This window comes from Papaver somniferum, chromosome 1, assembly GCF_003573695.1.
Source record: "Papaver somniferum cultivar HN1 chromosome 1, ASM357369v1, whole genome shotgun sequence".
In the NCBI taxonomy this organism is placed as follows: domain Eukaryota; kingdom Viridiplantae; phylum Streptophyta; class Magnoliopsida; order Ranunculales; family Papaveraceae; genus Papaver; species Papaver somniferum.
Genome location: NC_039358.1, coordinates 159755686 through 159775219, shown reverse-complemented (window position 1 = coordinate 159775219; position 19534 = coordinate 159755686). Strand labels below are relative to the sequence as shown.

At 36.3% G+C, this 19534-nt stretch overlaps 1 protein-coding gene across 2 annotated transcripts; it reads left to right on the top strand.

Moving 5' to 3' along the window:
* The first annotated feature begins 17126 nt into the window (after positions 1 to 17126).
* On the top strand, positions 17127 to 19475 carry LOC113305696 (protein NRT1/ PTR FAMILY 5.4-like). 2 transcript variants are annotated; one of them, XM_026554712.1, is made up of 5 exons: positions 17127 to 17231; positions 17379 to 17507; positions 17605 to 17822; positions 17930 to 18447; positions 18584 to 19475. In XM_026554712.1, exons 2-5 carry the CDS (start codon positions 17381 to 17383, stop codon positions 19422 to 19424), a joined length of 1704 nt encoding a protein of 567 aa, XP_026410497.1. In that variant the 5' UTR covers positions 17127 to 17231; positions 17379 to 17380; the 3' UTR covers positions 19425 to 19475. The 2 variants fall into 2 exon arrangements, with proteins under 2 accessions (XP_026410497.1, XP_026410503.1); XM_026554718.1 differs by lacking the exon at positions 17127 to 17231 and having other exon boundaries at positions 17302 to 17507.
* Positions 19476 to 19534: the final 59 nt, after the last annotated feature.

Sequence of the window (19534 nt, the reverse complement as noted above, 5' to 3'; positions counted from 1 at the left end):
GAAGATATATAAGGATCTTTGAAGATAAACATAAATCTGGAGAAGATAGACATGGATCTCCAAGGATAACTATGAATCTAGGTGGTTATTTTGGATAACTACAAATCTAGGGTTAATTACAACTAGATAGGGTTTTTTCCTATAAATAGAGGCCAAAATCCAACTCTAAGGAGGAGGAAAAAAGGAAATCTCAAATTCTTTTACATGGAATTCTAGGTTTGCTAACCATTCAAGAATTATTGTAATCATCATATCAATAAAATCTCTCCTTACGAGATTCCATCCATGGACGTTGGCACAACTTGTCGAACCACGTAAAATTCTTTGTCTCTTTTATTTTTCTTCAATGTGTTTCATAACCCTAATTTTACATCATCAACATCAAATCAATCGTGTTTTGTGCCTAAAAGTAATTTTTGGTACAAACAAGACATACAAGTATTACTCCGAAGACCTGAAGAATGAGAAGAAGTAACGACTACAACGAAGATATCATATTTCCACTTGAGGTTAGTAATATTGAGTTGATCTTGTTTCCATTCCTAACGTATCTTTCAAGTCGTTCTATATTGAAAACATAACATGTGAAGCTATTTATATTGTATATAATACTCTAGTGGAGAGACTTGGTCATAATAGTATGATCAAAGCATCGAGGAAAACATATTACGATGTATAAGCGCTTATCTTTTGGAACTTCGTAAATACGTCAACGAGAAAATTTATTGTATATAGTTATTTAATTATGTGTGCATTATATAGGTATGATTTCATCCTAGAAAACTATGTATCTTTACATGAGTTTAAGGAAGTAGATGTATGAACTTGCTTTCATAATCGAAAGGGAAATCATGATTGGCCAATCAATTTAGACCCGTCTTGAGCTAAATTGCGACACTCAGGTCTTTTTAGCCTCCAGATAGGCTGTAGCTTGCTCATATGTATCAACTTGTCTTTTTCGTGCCAAGGGTGCAGCTATCAGGCTCATGCCTTACTTTCCTTAGGCTTACGCAAGATGCGCTAACTAGCATATTGATGTAGCTTACTTTCGAGGCCATGCCCAATGCACCATTGGTACGTGCCTAAGTCGAACGCCTTGATAGGAAGTATGATCATACAAGGAATAAAATGCAACTTACCTCATCAAGTTTGGCCACAATCATCTCTTGCGTCGATCTGCCGAGCCAGATGATATGATAGGCCAGTATGCCGCAATCATCTCTCAATTAGATGATATGAGCGATAAAGTGTTGGAACGGCAATGCTGCAACTCGTTGCGGCTGCCTACGTACGCTTCCCTACTCTAAAGGGATCAAGCACAGACTGTAGTTCATCTATGAAGGAACAAAAGCTTAAGCCAACTCGTTTGCGAGGCCGTGGCCAAGCAATAATTATAATGGCCTAGTCCGTATAGGCCGTTCCGTCAAAATGCATAAGGGATCTGCATCATCAAGTCCGTGGCATGAAATACTGATTCCCATGCTTAACATGCTCGATTGGAAAGTCTACGTAACTATTAATGAGGCCTAAGCATCATTTATACCGTTCCGGCTAAGCTATGAAGCTTACTTGGTGCATGGTTCGTATATGCACCTTCAACCAACTACCCCTCCCTATATATGTTAACTTGACGTTTTTACAACTTGAATTGGGGGAGCAAAAATCATTCATCAACTACCACTTTTACTATTCATGGCCGTTGCATATATTTCCTGAATAACCGGCCAAGATGGTTGTACATTCAGTTCTGGCTCACAGGCCAGCTCCAATGTCCGACCATGATGGTTGAACATCTCTTGAGCCAGGTCCACTGAAGGGTCGTGATGGTTGTATTTCCGACTTTGGCCTATGGGTCACTCCAATGTCCAGCCGTGATGGTTGTACATTTTTAAGGCCAGCCTGCTCTGGCCTTTTGCACCACTGTGGTGATATTGGCCATATGCCAATGACCTGCATATTGCGCCATTTTGGTGTTACTTCGTTCTAGGCCATCCTCCTCACTGGCCTAATACATCGTTTGATGCGAGATTGGCCTTTGGCTAATATATCTTATAGATTACACCCTCTTGGTATTGTATTAGCCTTGACCAATATGCCCATGAAATATGTCGTTTTTGGCAGCGTATTGGCCTAGGCCAATCTTCCTTTTTCTACGCAACGGAGCTTGAGATGAAGCTTTATCTCAGGCTATGGCGCATCTTTGAGCATGCCTCATTAAAACTTTATAAATGAAAAAAGTTACCCTTAAATTTATATACATGTTTCAGTAGAATAATAGGGAAAAGGAAGAGACACAAAGAAGGTTTCTATTCATCAGAGAAGAAGGTGTTACATAAATATATTCCTTTATATACAAATAGGAAAAAGGCCCTAGATACAATATTGGGCCGCACATGCATGGGCTATAAGCCCTACAACACTCCCCATTGTGCGGTCCAGTAGAACTTCATATGCAGTGCTTCAAATACAGTTCTTCAAATGTCTTCCTCTCCTTGATGACTTGTGCCGAAATGAATTGCCTCATTAAAAATTTTACAAGGAAAAATCCAGTGGGACAAAACCTTGGTAAAACTATTCACATGCAGTACTTCACATGTTGTCTCGTACTGTACATGTAGTTCATCACATGCAATACGATGTTCAAAGATCGATGAATCTAAGTTAATTGCCTCGTTAAAACTTCGCCAGGGAAACCCAGAGGGACAAAACCTGAACTAAAGAAAAAGAGCACAACTTAGAACATAGTTGAATGCATATATGTTGCCTCATTAAAACCTTGACAAGGAAACCCAGTGGGACAAAACCTTGACGAAAGGGAAAGAGTACAACGTGACAGATGCAAGTAAAGGTGATCTGTTAAAGATGATCACTTTGCTCCGTTGAAGTTGACTAGTTACTTCACAACTCTTAAGGCAGAAAATCCTCGTGGGAAAGACAATAGCCTTAGCTGGGAAATTACACTCCCGGTATTTGTTGTTGTCTCATTAAAAACCTTGCCGAGCAACAAAACCCTGTGGGAAAAAGTAACCTCGGTGAAGGAAAAGAGTTCAACACACCATTAGATGCTCCCCCTGATGTCAGACAATTTTCATTAGTCTAATGCAGTTAAAAGGAGTTTATCACACATTACTTTGGTGATTTGAATGTTTATAAGACCTTGTTGTTTATTCTGGAAGTTATGTTGCTTAACCGACTATCGCGTTTCATTTCTTTGATTCGGATATTTTCAGTAATATCAACACGATCAACATACTTGATGTTTTTAGTGTTGTCTCGCTAAAAACCTTGTCGAGTAACAAAACCCTTTGGGAAAAACTATTCTCGATCGAAGAGAAAAAGAGTACAACACATCTTCAATTTCTAAGTAAAATATGTCGACATCATATCCTTGGATCCTCCCCCTGATGTCGGCATCTCCCCCTGATTACTTTCAGAGTTGTTCCAGACAGTTCCTTTAGTCATGTATTTTTCGAAACTGAATATTGGTAATGACTTAGAAAATAATCCACCATATCTCCCTATGATTACTTTCGTTGGAGAAGAGATTATTGTTCCTTCATAATCAACAACTTTTGGATTGCACTTTCATTAGCATTCCTTTTAATGTCTTTATAGGGATAAAACAAATTTATTTCAATGGTTACTTTTAAGTACATGATTACATTTATTATACCATTCCAATGACGTTGCGTTGGCGCGGAGCTATATCTATCTAACAAGTTCCCTGAGGATGTAAAATTTAATCGAGTACATTATTATACTAACTACAACAATGCGTCTATTGTACTTATATATGGGAATTTCATCTCCCAACACATCTTCGTCATATTCCTTTGGACGAAATGGTTACTTACTTACATTTGAACCTCGACTAATCATGGGAGTGCTATCAGGATGCATGTCTTTGTTAAATTTCCTGACAACTTTAGACATATGCAAAATGGTGGAATAATATACCACAAGCTCAGTATTCGATTGAGCTTTTCCTAGATATTTCATCTCAAATTTGGATTTAAATAACTTTTAAGGTCTCTTATTACATTGAGAATACACATCATGTATGTACCATCAACATAAATAGATACAATTCCAAATCAGGAACCTTCTTATGAATACGTAAGGAAAAATAACTTACTTGTCTATCCCCTCCAAATCAAATAGACACTTATACGGGTATACCACATTCGCCTGATTGCTTGAATCTACAAGTGAGCGTCTATATAACTATAAACGCACTCTGTTGTTTAGAGTCATTTGATTTGGGCAACAAAAGTCTATCAAGTACTTTTGTAAATATCTTCTATCTCTTGATTCTTTCAGAGATACGTAACAACCACATACATATGCTGCATTTCAAGTCATTTTGAAATTACCAAGCTAACTAAGTAGCGGAAATCTATAACGTTCATTACAAGAGAACAATTCCAGGGCTTTGTGAGAAACCTCGCGCCACAAGGAGAGTCTTTATACTTTAAGACTACCTTTTTCTCATTATGCTTTATGAAAAATTATTTATGTATGTCCAATAGGCTTTACACTTGGTTGGTTAGCACTACCACACCAAATACCCGTATATTTGCTAAAGAACTAAGTTCTACCTGGATTGTGTAGGCCAAATATGCTATTTATTTGAAATTAATCAAAATAAAGCATGGTTCGATCTCATTGTGCTCTACTTCTGGAGCAACTCTTTATGGATTACATCATCACTATGCACGCATGATCCTTCCATTGACTCATGTGCATTCTCATAATCTGTCAGGATTTCATTGTTCTCTTGAATCATTTAAAACTTCGGAGCGTCCTCCAGTATTGATTCATGGACATAGTCAGAGACAATCAAATGAGATGATTTCATTAATGATACAAATTAGGTTGTGCCTTACTCATCTACTTCCTTTCTAGGTGAGCATTGATCGAACCTGGTGGTCTCTCCATCTTACCTTATGGAGCCACGACCTCAACTACACTTCCACCAAGTGTAGTTGCAACACCTTAGTCTATGGTGTACCCCATATCGAGGATTTCTATCCTTGCAGGAATATTTGTAGCTGGTATGTGTGATCTTGTCACTTTTGCGGTATCAATGTACATTATGAAAATTGATTATTCTTTGTCACTTCACAATTACATTTATGGAGTACAAGAATCATTATGAGACACAGTGTGAACAAACCACGACAATTCATGTCGTTACCTTAGAAAATACTTTTTCTTATCTCCCCCTAACGACGGGAAGACTGTCTCATTAAAGTGATAACCTGAAAATCTAGCAGTAATAGATCTCCTGCCAAAGGTTTTAAAATGCAGATAATTATTGAGCGTAAATATCCAACAAAATTACTTAATCATTTTCGTGACCCATCATAGTACGATGTGGACTCGTAATGGCACATATATAGTGCAACCAAAAATGCGTAATAACACGAATGTCAGGCTTAAATCCAGTTACCAACTGGTACTCAGAAAAGGATGACTAATAGTGGGTCCTAAAACGAATTAAGTAAAGATGCGTGTAATATTACATATCCCCAAAGCAATAAAAGGTAGGTTGGTACGCATAACCTATTCCTTAGACACCATATGTAACCTTTGATGGTAGACTCTGCGAGACCGTTGGGTATAAGATGTTCTATATTGATCCTATTAAACATGCAATATTCATCAAGTCCTTTTGATGTAAATTATCTAGCATTAACAAGGGTGGTGAGCCTTTGCACTTTGCTTTGTTTAATATGTGCTAGGAATTTTACAAAAATTAAATGCATCGTTTGTTATGAACAATAACTTATTCAATGCGTCGAATCATCCATCAGAGCCATAAATCACTTGAATGGTCCGCATTCTTCATGGATATATGTTCACTAACAACACTTTATTTCTTTGGAGAATGAGTTATTTAGAATTTTCATCTAAGTAAAACATAATGGTTTCAATCATGTTTCACTAAAGAGAGATTTTGTAAGATGAGTGACGTGCTTTCTTACTCTAAAGCATAATGGGGACAGGCAGTGCAAATCTAGTAACTTTAGAAATCACTAATTATGATAGATGTTGTAACTTCGCATTCTATTAGTTCATTTTCTTATACACTCAAACGAAGTGATGCTCGTGTTAGTACTTTCAAAAACGGAACATCGTGTCACAACCAATGTACCTTATGGTTATGTCAAAGTCTTTATGAATCAATCCCAATCATTTCATTGTTGGGGTTAATAAGGATTCAGTAATCCAAGTTCCAGTGATCTACAATTCACTAGATTGACACATTAATTTTCTAAGAATATGCTTCATTCCACATTCGTTAGGAATCATTTATAGATGCAATCAAATTCATTCTCACTGTAAGGGCAGGCATATGATCTAGTTCAATTAAATAGTCAATTGGCCAGGCAAAGTTCTTGTTACCATTAAAGTTGATGTGAAAATTGGTTGCTACTATGATACACGCATTACATTGTATATATCAACACCTATGATCAGGTGCATTTCCAACTCTTTCATTTATGATGGGAGCTAGAATTACATCTTAGCTTCATCCCATATCCAGCTGATACCGGTACTTTGGTGTCATTACTACTGGGAAAAAATACATTTCCGTCTCATGATATATATGTCCCATTTCACATGTTTTATATGAGTCATTACGTCTAACCCTTATTACTTCGGGGTTCTTTCCATTTTCAATTTTGCTACATTTAGCTTAATTTGAGAAAATTCTTTATCTCGATAGGCCAAGAGAATTTATGTCAACAACTTACTTTAGGTTGAGTAGATTATTAAAGGTAATTCTTTTATTGTCACACTTCAACATATACTGGTTCGTTAGTATGATAGATGAAGTAGAGAAATGGAAATTTTTCGACTCATATTACTTTTTGTGAGTTCTTCCACAAAAATTAGAATACATGTAATTTTATTTTCAACATATCTTTTGAAAATATGGACTCGTTAATAGTCGAGCAAGTGGATTACATCCCACGGAACATTCAAATTTAGGAAGAAAAATATCAAGTATCATAATGGTGCTCAACTACTTCTAAGCCCAAAATGAATACGTTGGAATTGAGTTGGTACAACCAATTGAACAAAATAAAATACCATTCAACAATAGCCAATATCATATTCAAGAGAACAAAATAATAATAATAATAATAATAAAAATTTTCGTGATCAACAATTATAATTTAAATTGACCGTTTATATGCTATGGGCTTATCTTAAAAAAAGAAAAAACAGATCTACGCATATTCTTAAGATAAATAAATAAGTCCAACAAACATTATATTAAAACGCAAATTAACATTAGTTACATACCTGGAGCCGAGCTTTAGTTACCGCGGTATAGTGCAGATACAAAACCAAACTCCAGTGCATATACTTTGGTTTGGTTCCCCTTGTAAATGTGCAAACAGAATTTGTCATGCACGTCTGAGCCCAACACAGACAAAATGAACAGGGCAGAACAGCCTCGGAACGGGATAGGACGGGATAGGACAAGACAGCCACGAAACATGATAGGACGGGATAGGACAGGACAGCCTCGGACGAATAAGATTGGACTGGACCGGACCGAACCAGATGAAATGGACCGAACCGAACCGGACCAGATGGAGTGGACCGGACCAAATGGGGACTTTTCAGTTTCCACGAACAAAATCTCTTCTTCGTTCAGAAAACTCCTCTTTTCTATGGGTTCCCTTAATTTGCCTTCAACAGACTAGCCAATCAATGACAATAAAAGAAAATATTATAAAATGTAGTGATCATGGGAGGATTTGTATACATAAGCTCATATAAGACGAATCAGAATCAGTATGTATATGAGGGGTTTTCACCTCAGATTTAATAGGGATTTGTATACAGATAGTTATATAGGACAAATCAAAATCAGTAGTATATATTCAATATGATCAAATCTATTTTCACAGCAAAAATTTCAATCAACCAATCACAAAACAGATTTATGAAACTACTATAAAATGTAACCATTTAATTGATTATGGTATAAACAGCTTCAAAAAAAAAAAAATCAAATCAATTTCTCGGGATTTGGTTCTATGAAAAAGAAAAAAAAAATCCAACTTATCTAGTTTGTTTGAAAATGATGATTCCAACATAGTGTATCTGATAACAACTCAAAAATATCAAAATCCATTTTAGCTCTGCGGTGTAGCATCGGGCATGATAACGTGTTTGAATATAATAATAAGGAAAAGGAAGAGGCATAAAAAAGGTTTCTATTCATCAGAGAAGAAAGTGTTACATAAATATATTCCTTTATATACAAATAGAAAGAAGACCCTAGATACAATATTGGGCCGCACATACATGGATTACAAGCCCTACAACAATACAATCAATTTTTATTTATTATATTTTGTTCTTTAAATATTATCATTTTTTATTTTCAAACTATTTTATAGTTCCATTTAATTTGTCAATAATAAAAATAGAAACAAATATTAAATGATGAAACCATCTCTGAGAGCCTTTATTTGGAATATAAATAAAAGATCTGTTACACTGGGTTTGTTGGTACCCTAGCTACCAGCTGGGCACCAACGTCTTTTTGAATTGCCACACTTATTCAATGAAATAAAAATCTGCCTGTGCCACAATTAGCCTCGTTGTTGGCAAGACAGTTTTTCAACCTCTTCAAGAAAGCTATAGTGTCGTTGCGTAGTACGCCTAATGTAGTGAATGTCAAAACACCTAAGTTGTATCCATGGGGCTCGCATGCTGCCAAATACTTGTTCCGCTTGCGAAGGACTGCCTTGGAAATAGCTTGACAATACTTGTTTCGCGTAATATTAAATAATTAATTTATTTTAGTTTGATTTTTTGTTTCATATAATAATTTATTCTTTTTAACAATCATAATAATGGTGACAATTAGTAAATTTAATACTAGAAAATCGCTACCATGATAGGTGGGCCGACCAAAAAAAAAAAACAAAACACCTTTGCAATGGGACAGTAGAAGAAAATTTGTCAAAATTTGTGATCCCCGAATACAGTTGCAACCAATTTATTTGTTTTCTTCTTGTAAAATATAAAAAAGAACATGTATGTGTTCAAACTCTTCTCTCTATAGTCGCCACTACATTAATATATCCAGACTCTTATCTCTACGGTCGCCACCAAATTAAATTGTCAGCGGCAAGTGGCAACAAAAGTGCACTGTGGTGATTCCATAATGTAGGCGACATACACTTCTTTTTTTCTTCCCAAAGGTGAGCAATATTTATTATCCGGTATCATCATTGATTATTTGCTTATCACAAAATTTTGCAGAACATCAAATTGGGTGAACTCAGTTTTTTTACCGGTCGACGTGTTACAATACATGTACGCATGAGTCACAGGTGGATAGTCAAAAACCAAGGGTAATATTTTAATTTAAATTAACAAAATAAAAAAATAAATAAAAAAGAAGAAGGAACCTAATCTCATCGCGCTTTCTCTTTCTCAATATTTTTTCTCTCATATCTATTTATCAGAAAAATAGTCACCTTTACATCAAGATTAAGGTTTGGTAATTGATGAAGCTGAGTACGTGAGTGTTTCTAATCTGCACTATCTATTCTCCACACATGAATACCCATCTCTTTTCCTCTCCTGATTTTGAAATTAAACTCAATGTAAAGTAAAAGATTATTATTGTAAGAAGACATGAAATTATGTAACTGATATTGTGTTGTTATGGTTCAGTACCTTAACATATATCAATAGAACTAAACTAACAGGTGAATGCAGAATTTTGAGTCGAGAACAGAGAGAATTAGGAGAGAATTGAGAAGAGTTTTGAGAGATAGGGAGTTGCAGAGAAGACTTGAAAGAATAAATGTATTTTCCTAAGTTTCAAAACTAACAGACTCAAGTATTTATAGCTGATATTACTTGGATTGCAAGCCTGCACAACAATTCTAGTTGAACTTAATAACTACCTTAACAAAACAAACTAATTAAGGAAAGTCTAAATAAGGAAAACACTGTAAAAGTGGTGTTGGTATCACAACATCCCACCCTGCTTGAAAAAAGACTTGTCCTCAAGTCTGAAACTCTGGAAATCGCAACAATATTTCATCAGCAACCTCCCATGTTGCTTCCTCAGTAGCACGACCTCGCCATTTGATGAGCCATTTGGTTCCAACAACATTTCCCTTCTTATACATCTTACGATCTAAGATTGATTCAGTTCCCACTTTTCATAATCCACTGTAACAGGTAATTCAGTCTGTACAATGTCAGAAACACCAAGCTTGAGTTTCAAGAGTGAAACATGAAATACAAGATGGATTCTACTGGAAGGAGGTAACTCCAATCGATAAGCCACAGTTCCAATCTTTTCTAAGACCTTAAATGGTCCATAAAATTTAGGTGAAAGCTTTGAAAAAGAAGAAGTTGCTGCAGTTATCTGACGATATGGTTGGAATCTGAGAAAAACCAAATCCCCAACTGAAAACTTCTTTCAGTTCTATGCGCATCAACATAAACTTTCATTCTGGACTGATCATCTTGTAAATTAGACTTTAGAATCATCAAAACTTGGTCACGAGCTTGTAAGACGACATCCACATCATGAACAACAGTAGAGTCAGAAATATATGTTGAAACTGTTGGAGGAAGCCTGCTATACACAGCTTGATAATGACTCATTTTGATTGTTGTATGAAAGCTAGTATTATACCACCATTCAGCCCAAGGTAGCCACTTCAGCCAATCACTAGGTATAATCCCAGCAAAACAACGTAAGTAACACTCTAAAGTTCTATTGGTAACTTCAGTTAAGCCATCAGATTGAGGATGATACGTTTACAAAGTTGAGTGTGCTGAAGTGAAAAGAAAGCTTCCCAAAAATGACTCATAAAAATTGAATCCCTGTCACTTGTGATACTCTTAGGCATTCCATGTAAGCGAACTATTTCACGAACAAAAACTTCAGCCACAGTATCAGCTGAATAAGGATGTATAAGAGACACAAAATGTGCATACCTGGACAAACGATCCACAACAACTAGAATATATGTTCTTCGATTAGATGGTGGAAGACCATCTATGAAATCCATAGATATATCTAACCAAATATCAGTAGGTATGGATAAAGGATGCAGTAATCCTGGAGGAGAAATTGATTCAGCTTTGTTGCGTTGACAAATATCACAAGAAGCTATATAATCCTTAACTGTCTTCTTCATGCCTGACCAATAAAATTTTTGTTGAAGGTGCTTATAAGTGCGCAAATATCCAGCATGTCCACCAGTTGGAGTTGAATGAAATTCATCCAGAAGCTTAGAGCACCATGAAGATGTGGAAGCTACCACAATTCTGTTCTTATAGCGAAGAACTCTATCTATATAAGTGTAATGTGGTAGACAATCTTGTTTCTCACGTAACTTTGAAATGATAAGACTCAAATTAGTGTCATCATGACATTCTTGGACAATGTCAATAATTCCAGGAAATATCGGTGTAGTAATTGCCATTAATTGACAATCATTAACACGAGATAATGCATTAGCCGCCATATTTAAAGCTCCAGAGCGGTAAATGATTTCATAATCATAACCAAGTAGATTGGACAGCCACTTTTGTTGTTCCATTGAAGAGATACGCTGTTCCAAGAAGTATTTAAGGCTCATATGATCAGTGTGTATATCTTAAAATGCCGACCAAGCAGATAAGGTCGCCATTTATTGACTGCATTGACTATAGCCAACATTTCCTTGTCATAAACTGAAAGATTAAGATTCTTACCTGAAAGTGATTTGTTGTAGTAAGCAATAGGCCTTTTTTCTTGTATTAACACTGCTCCAAGACCATTACCAGATGCATCACATTCTAAACTGAATTCTTTTGTGAAATCTGGTAGTGCTAAAACTGGTGTACTAGTTAAAGCATTTTTGAGTTTGTTAAAAGTTGTAGTCGCTTCAGAAGTCCATACAAAGGCATCCAACTTGAGTAATTGGGTAAGTGGAGCACTAATCTTACCATAATCCTTAACAAATTTATGATAATATCCAGCCAATCCTAAAAATCCTCTCAAAGCTTTCACTGTAGTCGGAATAGGCCAATTTGTTATGCAAGATATCTTATCAGAGTCAACTGATACACCTTCAGAAGAAACCATATGACCCAAACAACTTATTGTCTCCTTAGAAAATTCACACTTTTGTTGTTTCAGAAATATCTGGTGTGCACGCAAAGATTCAAACACCAACTTCACATGTTGAAGATGTTCAGATTCAGATTTCCTGTGAATAAGTATATCATCGAAAAATACCAATACGAACTTTCGAAGATAAGGGCGAAGAATTTCATTCATCAAACTTTGAAAATTTGCAGGAGCATTGGATAATCCAAATGGCATTACCAGAAATTCGTAATGGCCATCATGTGTGCGAAAAGCTTTCTTATGTATATCATCTGGATGCACACGAATCTGATGATAACCAGATCGCATATCAATTTTAGAAAATATTATCGCACCATGTAATTCATCAAGAAGTTCATCCACAATTGGAATTGGAAATCTATCTTTGACAGTAGCCTTATTAAGTGCTCTATAATCCACACACATACGCCAAGGGCCATCCTTCTTGCGAACTAAGAGTACAGGGGATGAAAAAGGACTAGAACTAGTTCTAATTAATCCTGCATATTTGAGTTCCGGAATAATTTTTTCAATCTCCTCTTTTTGAAAGTAAGGATATCGATATGGTCGAACATTCACTGGTGCTGAGTTAGGCACTAAAGGAATACGATGATCATGCTCTCTTTGAGGTGGTAATTCAGTTGGTGAAGCAAACAAATCAGAAAAACGTAAGAGTAAATCTGAAACTTCAGTGGGTACCTGAGAGTTATCTTCTGAAGTAGTTGAGTGCGTAATCAATTGAAGTAGAAATCCATGTTGAGTGTTTTGAAAGACCTTCTGCATTGGAATACTATCAAGTAGCAAAATTGAAGCTGACTTGTTACCCACTAAGGTATGTTCTTGATCATTGGAAGTAAACTTCATGTGTAATTTCTTAAAATCCCAAGAGATATTACCCAAAGTTCTTAACCAGTCCACTCCAAGCACTGCCTCACAACCACTTAATTCTAACAAGAAAAACTCAGTAGTGAACTGAAAATCTTGTAACTTCAGAGAAATATCCTTGAGTTTTAATAATTCCCCATTACCAACCAGAACATTCATATTATCATTAACTGACTTAGTTGTAATACCACATTTCTTAGCAATTGTAGGGTGTAAGAAATTATGAGTTGAACCAGAATCAAGTAAAATAGTAAGTGGCTGACCTGCAATGTAACCTGTGACACGCATAGTGTTAAGTAATGAAGAGCCAGTAAGAACATGAAGCGAAATTGTGGGTTCATAATGCATCTGATTTGCAGCTGCAGGAGTAATCATCTCTTCTGTGTCAGATGTTGTTGTTTCTTCGTCACCTTCAGAGTTGTTTTCAGGAGCCATCTCTAGAATTAATAATCTAGAAGTTAATGGTTTTGCACAAATATGACCAGCCTTATACTGTTCATCACAATTGAAACAAAGACCTTGTTCACGTCTGTGTCGTTGTTCTTCTAAAGATAGACGCTTAACTCCAGAGGGAATTGTAGTCTTCTTAAAAGGTGCATTAGCTGTATTATCAGATGAAGTGCCAGATGAATGGGATGACTGTCTGTATGGATTTTTATCTCGTAACATATTTGTAAAAAGAAGAGTTTGAAAGTAACACATCTTCTTGTTTTATGGCTTTCATAAAAACTGCAACTAACGTTGATGGTTCAAATACCTCAACAACAGATCGAATTTCCTTTTTAAGAGATCTGATAAAGAGATCAATGATGTAATCGTCTGGAAAGTCAGTAACAAAATTAAGAAGTTGTTCAAATTCTCGAATATGATCGCGTACTGAACCTTGCTGAGAAATTGTTGACAGCGCCAAACGTGGATTAGAAAATTTCTTATCAGCAAAACGTTCACGAACAAGTGAACAAAAATGTAGCCATATAGGATTAGTAGCTTGTTCTGAACCCATCTATACCAAGCATTGGCGTCTCCCTTGAAATAAGAAGTAGCAATATCAATCTTTAAGCCTTCAGCTGTATGGTGAAGACGAAAATATTGATCGGCTTGGAATATCTAACCAGCTGGGTCTGTCCCTTCAAAAGTAGGAAACTTCAAATTATTAGGTATAGGAGAACCTAATATACCATTGCTGCCACCAGAACCACTACTTTCAGGTATACCCTTGGTGCCACCAGAACCACTACTTCCAGGCGTACCAATGTTACCATTGTTTCCATTCAAACCACCAAATCCAGGAGGTGTATTGAGAGGAAAACGGGCAAGGAGAAGTGATGCCATATTACGGGTAACGGTATCAGCAATAGTGTTGATATTCTGTGTGTTCTGCTGCATTATAGTAGCCATCTCTTATTTATGATTATCCAAGATAGTCTGCAAACTTGTATTATGCAGAGTTTGCGTTCTTTTCATCAGTGCATCTATAATAGCAGCTTTCGTTTGATCGTCATTGTCAGAAGTATCAATAACAATTTGCATAAAGTTTGTAACTGTTGTGTTCAAGGTGTTAATCTTAGTTGTAAGCTGATTAACCTCGTCAGTAAGTGTCATGATCGCAAGCGGAAGCTAGAAAAAAAAATTAGGGTTTTTTTTAGAAGGATCTAACATGCTCTGATGACAGATGTTATGGTTCAGTACCTTAACATATATCAAAAGAACTAAACTAACAGGTGAATGCATAATTTTGAGTCGAGAACAGAGAGAATTAGGAGAGAATTGAGAAGAGTTTTGAGAGATAAGGAGTTGCATAGAAGACTTGAAAGAATAATTGTATTTTCCTAAGTTTCAAAACTAACAGACTCAAGTATTTATAGCTAACATTACTTGGCTTGTAAGTCTGCGCAACAATTCTAGTTGAACTTAATAAATACCTTAACAAACAAACTAATTAAGGAAAGTCTAAATAAGGAAAACACTGTAAAAGTGGTGTTGGTATCACAACAGGTGTAATGGAGAAATATCATTGAAGATCGGTATTGGTAAGATGAAAACTTAATAAGGTGTTAATGGAGAAATTACCGAGTCATCACCGAGTCAATCAGTTGATGAGTCAGGTTAGTGAGTTAGGTGAATGAGTCGGATTAGACTTCATTTTCTTCACTTGTTTACTACTACTGATTTTCTTTTTCAATCTCTAGTACTGCAATTTTTTGAATTAGATCAAATGATTCTTCATTGGGTTTGTTGTAATTGTATCAAAATGAAGGGAAAATTGTTCCAATTTGCTGAATTTGAAGCTCTGATTTGATCAATTTGATGAAATTGACAAAATTGAGAAAAAATGATTTTTAAATTAATGTAAAAATCGATGTAATCTGATGGTTTTGATTGAAATTTCGATTAACATGTGATTGGTAATCTGTTTATTCCGAACTTAGAAAAAAGCTTTTGATCTTTGATTAATGGCAGAGCTGCTGGTGGTGGTTGAGGTGGCGAACCAGTTAACAATTCATAACTATGGTGGTAGTTGTAGCGGCAGAGGCGAAGGAGGTATTGTGCTGGAGGTGCTGCTGATTGTGGTAGTGATGGCGGAGGTGCTGCTGGTGGTAGTAGTGGTAGCGGAGGTGATGCTGATGGTGGTAGTGTAGGCGGTGGAAGTGATGGTGTTGGTGGCGGCGGTGGTCTGGCGCTGCTGGTGGTGGAGGAGCTATTGGTAAAAGATGGTGGTGGATGGGAAGAAAACAGAGAATGGAAGAAGATACGATTCAGTTGGAGATACGTTTGATCTCAGGGCTAGTTTCGTCCATAAACAAAAGTAACGAAAAAAATCCGGACGGAATCAAAATCTTTTTGTGAAATTGAAAATTTCGTTAGGTTTCATTTGACAAAAAAATGGCCATAAAAGGGACTCCCTCCCTACGGGCCGTTCGGACCTTCCGGTCGGTCGACCCAATTATATATATATTTATATTTAATAGTAAAAAATTAACTATTTTTAACCCCAATAAAATTGAATAAAACCATTTTTAGAGATAAGTCTGTTTTTGTCATTTTGTACAACAACAATGGTTGAATCTCATATCTTACCGAACACATTGTGATTGCATTTTTAACCAGCTTTAACTTTAATTAGTTTTTTACCAAACGTTTAACAACTTTTTTCTCGCAGCAACGCACACAGCAGAAAAATGTTTCTACAACAGAAGAATACCTAAGACTGGGTAAAATTTCTCAACCATATTTCCCTAATACGTAATCGGCTACTTGCAGCTCTTCTATCCACATGAACTTTTTTTGCGGAGATGTAAAACCCACTATGGATAAGCACTAACTTTCTGGAAAAACATATTTGATAGTTGGTTGAAAACCTTCATTTTTTATTTTTTTTGCTTACGTTACTGAATCACGCTTTTGTTGTTCATTTCATTTCATTTTATTTTTTATGCTCTGTCACGTATGACCTACTCCTGTTTTGCAATGATATTTGTGAAAAACTACACCCTGCCTTTGCTTTGCAATGTGCTGCCTTCATTATGACACAAAAACATATAGTAATGGAGTATGTCCCGCATGAGCTTCGTTAAGATCTTCCATGGAGAAGTCCTAAATATTTCCAATACCCTTGTTTGATATCTGACATCATCTTTTCATGATCTTTGTCAAAACAGATACAGCACATAAAGAAAGTGAGTCAGAAGAGAATGGCGATTATAGCTCCTAGGTTAGGTAACTGGTTCTGATCATCAGCATTTTTCTCTCCCCGTGACACAAGATTAAAAAGCATCAAGGTGATGCACCAAAACAGATTGTATAGGTACAAAAACACACTCGTCATTTTTATTGCCCCTTTTAACAATAAGTAACAAAAGTTGTTACATCGGTGCTGTGTACTAAATTATGCACCACAACCACCACAAATAACGCATCTACCTCCTTTTCCAACTACGTATTGAACAAATCTACACGTCAAAACATGTACTACATTTGGAAAAATAAAGAATGATACATCACCAAACTGAACCCTTAAAAACTACACTTCTTTTCTTTCACTCTTAACATGAATGCTAATTGCAATGTACAATGAGTTCAACTCTGGCTCTTTGTATTCCTTAAAAGAGAACTAAAGCTTGTTAGTCTCATTCAAGGGAAGGACAAAAACAGTTGATTATAAATTCTTCTCTAAAGTTGTTGCCGAGAAGTAAGACCTTTCTCCATTTTAAGTATTATGTGCCGAACTGTTCTATTCTTTCAAGAGACACCAAATTTTCTCTTATTTCATTTTCTTATATGTTTTCTAACAAGACAGTAATATCTTTATCTTAATTTCATTTTTTCATCGCATTAGAAATGCAGAACAATATAAGAGTCCCACTCTTGAACATTCCTCATGGTCATGATGAATTTGGCCATATGGGAACTCCTGTGGAGAAAGAAGTCACTAAAGGAGGATGGAAATCCTCTATTTACATTATCGGTATTATTCTTTTTCTCCATTCTAATTGTACTTTCAAGTTCTATAATAAGCTAGCAGTGTATTTAAAGTTTTGCTTTGATTTTTAATGTTATACTAGGGGTTGAAGTCGCGGAGAGATTTGCATATTATGGCACTTCAGGGAACCTCATTACATATCTCACTAATGTACTAGGCGAATCTACAGCAACGGCCGCCAAGAATGTAAATATTTGGTCGGGTGTTGCAAGTCTTCTGCCATTATTGGGAGCTTTCATGGCTGATTCCTATTTGGGTCGTTTTAATACAATTCTCATTTCTTCCATCATTTATGTTATGGTGAGTTCATTATATATTTACTAACTGGAGTACCCATCTTATAGAATGAGTGAGAATGTAGCTAGTAATTCATCATCTTATAAAATGGCATGATTGTGCGATTACAGGGACTTGTTATGTTGACGATTTCGGCTTCAGTGGTTCCGTTAGAATATCAACATGTATTCTTCTTCTTGTCGCTTTACTTGGTGGCCGTAGGAGAGGGAGGGCACAAGCCGTGTCTACTAACGTTCGGCGCTGATCAATTTGATGAAGATGAACCAGAGGAGAAAAAAGCAAAGAGTTCATTCTTCAACTGGTGGTACTTTGGGATATCTGGTGGAGCTGCAGCGGGAATGTTGATCGTTTTCTATGTTCAAGATTATGTGGGATGGGCAGTTGGATTCGGTATCCCATCCCTTGCCATGGCATTTGCTTTGGTGTTGTTTTTGATTGGTAGCAGATCATACAGGCAACTAGTTCCTAAGGGAAGCCCAGTAGTTGGAGTTGTTCAAGTGTTTGTTGCAGCTTATAGAAAACGCCATCTACCCATTTCAGAGGACGGATATGAAATATGTAACCAAGTCACAAGGGAAATTAATACTACATCCGAGGGTCGAGCCCTCAGTCACACTGATCAATTCAGGTAATAAGTGAAACCTTCCTTTGCTTAGCACGGTTAATTCGAATTGCCTACCAATACCAAATGATGATTCTGCTTTCGATTTCTTAAATATGCATCCACTTCAACAGTTCGACTAAGATATATCTATGGATTTCAGATGTCTGGACAAAGCAACCATTATAGACGAAATCGATATATTGAACAACACCAGAAATGAGTGGAGAATTTGCTCGACAACCCAAGTGGAGGAAGTTAAACTCCTAGTCCGTCTAATCCCTATCTGGTTTAGTAGCTTGATGTACGCGGTAACATTAGCACAAGGAGGCACATTCTTCACCAAGCAAGGCAGTACAATGGAAAGAAGAATAAGTCACGGATTTCATATACCGCCAGCTTCACTTCTAGTCACTCCTGGCTTAGTCATCATGTTCACTATCCCTTTTTACGACAGAGTTTTTGTCCCAATGGTGAGACATTGGACAGGAATCAGATCCGGTATAACAATGCTTCAGAGAATTGGAATTGGAATGTTTATCTCAATAATCTATATGGTAATAGCAGCTCTAACAGAGGCTAAAAGAGTTAAGATTGCTGCAGAACATGGACTACTTGATCTGCCCAAAGTTACTGTTCCAATGAGTATTTGGTGGTTACTTCCGCAATATATTGTACAAGGAATTTCAGATGTGTTTTTAATTGTTGGGTTACAAGAACTATTCTATGATCAAATGCCAGAGGCAATGAGGAGCATCGGATCTGCGGTTTATCTCAGTGTTTTTGGTGTTGGAAACTTAATGAGTAGTGTTGTTATATCTCTCGTGCAGGTTGTGAGTTCAAGATGTGGGGATGAATGGTTGGGAAACAATCTCAATAGGGCTCATCTTGATTACTACTACTGGTTACTAGCTGGGTTAGATACTTTATGGTTTTGTTTGTTTTTAGTTGTTTCCAAGTATTTCGTGTATAAGAAAGTTAACGGTGCTCATCTCGCAACATAGTAGTTGTGGGTAGCATTAATCAAAAATTTGAAATCTAATGGAAGTGGTGTTTGTGGCTAACAATTTTAGCAAGTTTGGTCACTCTCAAGCACAGTTTTGCCTGGCTTGGC

Coding starts and splice junctions, on each gene's coding strand:
- LOC113305696 (XM_026554712.1), top strand. CDS start 17,381: ATGCAGAACAATATAAGAGTCCCACTCTTGAACATTCCTCATGGTCAT. Junction 17,823..17,929: donor CTTCCATCATTTATGTTATG/GTGAGTTCATTA, acceptor GTGCGATTACAG/GGACTTGTTATGTTGACGAT. Junction 18,448..18,583: donor AGTCACACTGATCAATTCAG/GTAATAAGTGAA, acceptor TATGGATTTCAG/ATGTCTGGACAAAGCAACCA.